This window comes from Babylonia areolata, chromosome 28, assembly GCF_041734735.1.
Source record: "Babylonia areolata isolate BAREFJ2019XMU chromosome 28, ASM4173473v1, whole genome shotgun sequence".
In the NCBI taxonomy this organism is placed as follows: Eukaryota; Metazoa; Mollusca; class Gastropoda; order Neogastropoda; family Buccinidae; genus Babylonia; species Babylonia areolata.
In genome coordinates, this window is record NC_134903.1 from 5,738,943 (window position 1) to 5,743,942 (window position 5,000).

General features: G+C 50.2%; 1 protein-coding gene across 4 annotated transcripts in view; it reads left to right on the forward strand.

Moving 5' to 3' along the window:
• The window catches only part of LOC143301898 (uncharacterized), a 143,273-nt gene that overhangs the window by 7,049 nt on the left and 131,224 nt on the right, over positions 1-5,000 (forward strand). For all 4 annotated transcript variants that reach the window (XM_076616330.1, XM_076616329.1, XM_076616332.1 and 1 more), the window contains exons 4-5: positions 738-923; positions 3,285-3,512. In XM_076616330.1, coding sequence (XP_076472445.1) covers positions 738-923; positions 3,285-3,512 — 414 coding nt within the window. The remainder of the gene's footprint in view (positions 1-737; positions 924-3,284; positions 3,513-5,000) is intronic.

A 5,000-nucleotide genomic window follows, 5' to 3' on the forward strand; every position in this document is an offset into this window, starting at 1 on the left:
ATAGACTCACTTTGTTTACACAAGTGAGTTAAAAACCAACAACAAAAACAAACAAAAAACAAACAAACAAACAAGCAAACAAAAAACTGAAGACAAGGAAGAGGCAGGGAAGGGAGGCTATTTTGGGAAGAGGTGGGTTTTAAGGCCAGACTTGAAAAGAACTGAGTATGGAGACCCGACGAAGCGAAAGAGGAAGTTCATTCCAATTACAAGGACCAGAGACAGAGAAAGAACGGCGGCAACAGTTGAGTGTTTGAATGTGGGTATGCGTAAACAGAGTGGATCCGAAGCCGATCATAGAGAGCGAGATGGAGTGTAGAGGTGAAGGCAGCCACAGAGATAGGAAGGGGCAGTTTTGTGAATACATTTATAACATAGAGTGCTGATCTTGTACTTTATTCAAGAGTGAGTCTGTAGTCAAAAATACGTACTTTATCAAACAAACAAACAAAAAGGGGAACATATATATATATATATATATATATATATATATATATATATATATATATATATATATATATATATATATATATATATATTGATATTTTGATATATGTGTATAGATGGATAGATATTGCACAGAGAGTGAAAGAGAGAGAGAGAGAGAGAGAGAGAGAGAGAGAGAGAGAGAGAGAGAGGTCAAAACATATCTCATCCCAACTCTCCCTAACGAACCCTCTCCCTCACCCCCCTCTCTCTCTCTCTCTCTCTCTCTCTCTCTCTCTCTCTTTCTCCAGACTTCAACCTGACAGAGTTCCTGGAGTCCACGGGTCAGCTGACGGGTCAAGAGGCGGGTCTGGGCCTCAGTAAGTCCATGGCCTTGACCTTGCTGAACAAGTTCGGCATCACCCGGAGTCTGGGCGAGAGCAGATGCGATCCTGAGCGGGCTCCATACTCGCCGGCCGTGGACGGATGGAGGAACGGTGAGTGTAGTGGTCAGACCCAGCACTCGGCTTATATCACTGGTTGACATTTGGGCCGACAGCAAAGTGAGAGCTGTATTATCAATGGTTTCTCCAGTCAATGGGAAATCATTTACAGCTTGGTCTTTTGTGAAGGACTATGACTCTCAAACTAGGAGGCAAAATTGCACTGGCTCTCAGTGCTGCAGCCTTGTGGGCTAGTTGGCATTTGGGGAACCATCCCAACGCTGACTGTCCTAAAACCCTCTTGGCCGAGAGAGTGAGGATGTAACTTGGGGCAAGACACTCTCCACTATAATCAAATTCCAGCCCAAATAGTCGGAACAGCAGTTGCCTCCTCTGCTGTTCTGATGGTCATAGTCGGACACGACTATCATACATAGTGAGTTGGTGAGGGAGTGGGTGAGTGAGGAGTGAATGAGTGAGTGTAGTGAGTGGGTAAATGAGTGAGTTGGCGAGTGAGTGAGTGAGTGAATGAGTGTAGTAAGTGGATGAGTGATTGAAGGACTGGTTGAGTGGGTGAGTGGGTGGGTAGGTGAATTACTGAGTGAATGAGTGGAGTGATGGCCTAGAGGTAACGCGTCCGCCTAGGAAGGGAGAGAATCTGAGTGCGCTGGTTCGAATCACGGCTCAGCCGCCGATATTTTCTCCCCCTCCACTAGACCTTGAGTGGCGGTCTGGACGCTAGTCATTCGGATGAGACGATAAATCGAGGTCCCGTGTGCAGCATGCGCTTAGCGCACGTAAAAGAACCCACGGCAACAAAAGGGTTGTTCCTGGCAAAATTCTGTAGAAAAATCCACTTCGATAGGAAAAAAAAACAAATAAAACTGCACGCAGGAAAAAATACAAAAAAATGGGTGGCACTGTAGTATAGCGACGCGCTCTCCCTGGAGAGAGCAGCCCGAATTTCACACAGAGAAATCTGTTGTGATAAAAAGAAATACAAAACAAACAAAAAAACAAAACAAAACAAAACAAAATGAGCACCTGAGTGGGTCAGTGATTGAGTGGGTGGGTGGGTGAGTGTGTGGTTGAGTTTCGCAGTCGAGATCAAAAAAAAAAAAAAAAAAAGAAAAAAAAAAAGAAAAAAAGAAAAGACATGTCGTTATACTCTGTTCATAGACTTAGAAAGAAAAAAGAAACAACAACAACAGCAACAGCTGTGTTGTGAACACTTGGAGTTTTCTTGGCTGTATCTCCCCTCCCTCACCCCCTCCCGTAGCCCCCCACCCCCTCCCCATCCTCCACCCCCACCCACTCTCTGGTGGGTTTTTTACCCTGTCCAATCCTTCCCCCCCCCCACCCCCTTTTCCTTTATCACTGTTTGTGTCAGAATCTCAGCTGTGTGGCAGAACCCCAGTGACAGCACGCACAGAAAGTACATGAAGAGCCGCGTCATTGACCGCTTGGGGACCGCACAGCCGAGTGGACTGAACATCAGAGTCACTGACGTCTAGCGCCTGGGCCCTTCTGCCTTGATCTCTCTGTCCTTATTCTTTCTTTACCTCCTATCCCTCTTTTTAGAAGCAATATATAGGTGTATGCAATTTGTGTGTGTGTGTGTGTGTGTGTGTGTGTGTGTGTGTGTGTGTGTGTGTGTGTGTGTGTGTGTGTGTGTGTGTGTGTGTGTGTGTGTGTGTGTGTGTGTGTGTGTGCGTGTGTGTATGTGTGAGTGAGTACGTATGGCACTGAATGGTGATCAGCAAGTGTTTAGTGTGCATGGCCCATCAAAACGGAAAGTAGTGAGATGTCATCACCCTTTCCTCACATAGGCTTTCCTATTCACACTGTCCTCTTCTCATCACTTGACAACGGGCCTGTGGTCCGAAACGTCGTGTCAAAACAAAGAGGATTCAACTCGACACACTGGTGCTTTTTGGACGTAACAAAATGAAAACTGATGAATGTTTCTCATACATCTTATTGATAGCTAAATTCTATATATACAAATGTAGAATCAATAAAGTAAAACCAACATTACAAATGTTCAAAAAAAAAAAGACCTCAAACAGGCATATGAAATAGACAAGTATGCCTTTAACATAACTATGGAATATAACAAGTTTGTGGAAAAATGGGCACTTTATAACTGTTTGATACAAGATTAAGCTTTTCAATGTTACCTTGGAACTTTGACATTGAACATATATTGTTTTGCTGTTATAGATTTGTCAGTACTTAGAACTTAATTATATGCTTATCCTATACTTTCTAATGCACAAAACATATAAATTCTGTATCTGTAAACCTTTGTCTGAATAAAAAATGTTGGAAAAAAAAGAGGATTCAACTACCACCCAAAAGGTTTTTTTTTTATAAACTTTAGTGTTTTTTTTTGTCACTGTTTGTGCGCTTCAGAGTGCCCCTCCTCAACCCAGGACCTGCCCAAGCTAGGAGGAGAAGGAGGCTCCTGCTACCTGAGCGAGGCCTGCAACCGGGTGGACTGTTGCCTGTGGTCGTCGTTCCTGGGCCGCCACCTGCACGCCTGGGTGGAGCTGAGCTGTGACCTGTACCTGCAGGCCGGGCTGGAGAGGGCGGCCTCCCCGAGGCTGTACGTGCTCGGCGGGGAGGTGGACTGGGACCAAGGTGAGGTTTGAGGGGGTAGGGGTAGGGGGTAGGGGGTAGGGGGGTGGGTGGGTGGGTGGGTGGTGTGTGGGTGGTGGTGGTTGGATTGGTGGGGGTGGGAGTGTGATGGTGGTGGGGGGGGGGATGTGTGGGTGGTTGTGGTGGGGGTGGTGGTGGTGGGGGGGGGGGACTTGGAGGATGGTGGTTAGGGGAGGTTGGGGGTAGGGGGGTGGGGGAGGATGTTTGGGGTGGTCGAGGGTGGAGGTTTGTGAAGGTGGTGGTGGTGGTGGTGGTAGGGGTGGAGGGTGGTGGTGGGGGGGGGGAGGGAGCTTGAGGGGGTGGGGTGTAGTGGAAGCGGTTGAGGGCGTTGTGTATAGGTGAGGATGGTGAGGGGTGGTGAGGGTGGTGGTGGTGGTGGTTGTGAGGTGGTGGTGGTGGTGGTGGTGAGGGTGGTGGTGGTGGTTGTGAGGTGGTGGTGGTGGTGATGGTGAGGGTGGTGGTGGGTGGTGGTGGTGGTGGTGGGGGAGTGGTGGTGGTGGTGGTGTGGTGGTGGTGGTGGGAGTGGTGGTGGTGGTGGTGGTGGTGGGAGTGGTGTGGTGGTGGTGGTGGTGGTGGTGGAGTGGTGGTGGTGGGAGTGGTGGTGGTGGTGGTGGTGGGAGTGTGGTGGTGGTGGGGGGGAGTGGGTGGTGGTGGGAGTGGTGGTGGTGGTGGTGGTGGTGGTGGTGGGAGGTGGTGGTGGGTGGGAGTGGTGGTTGATGGTGAGGGTGGTGGTGGTGGTGGTTGTGAGGTGGAGGTGGTGGTGGTGGGTGGTTGTGAGGTGGAGGTGGTGGTGGTGGGAGGGGTGGTGGTGGTGGTGGGTGGTGGTGTGGGGTGGTTGTGAGGTGGAGGGTGTGTGGTGGGTGGGGGTTGGATGGTGGTTAGGGGAGGTTGGGGTGGGGGTGGGGAGGATGTTTGGGTGGTGAGGGTGGGGTTTGTGAAGGTGGGTGGTGGTGGTGGGTGGTGGTGGTGAGGGGTGGTGTGGTGTGGAAGTGTGGTGGTGAGGGTGGTGGTGGTGGTGGTTGGAGGTGTGGTGGTAGGGTGGTGATGGTGATGGTGAGGTGTGGTGGTGTATGTGAGGTGGAGGTGGTGGTAGGAGAATGGGGGGGGGTAGAGTGTGAGGGAGGGGGGGGTGGGGGGTGGGGGTAGGGGGTGGGGAGTTGTGGGGGTGATGGGAGTGGTGATGGTGGTGGAGTGGTGGTGGTGGGGGGGGGGGGGGGGTTGATGTCGGGTGGCAGTGTTCGAATAATTATCTAAACCAATAAAGGTTCATTCATATACATTCTCATCTTATCTTCTCTGTCTCTCTCTCTCTCTCTGTCTCTCTCGTGTCTGCCTCGTCTTCTGCCTCTTCTCATCCCCTCTGTCTCAGTCCCCCTCTCTCTCTCTCTCTCACACACACACACACACACACACACACACACACACACACACACACACACACACACACACACATCGACGTGTTCGTTGCAG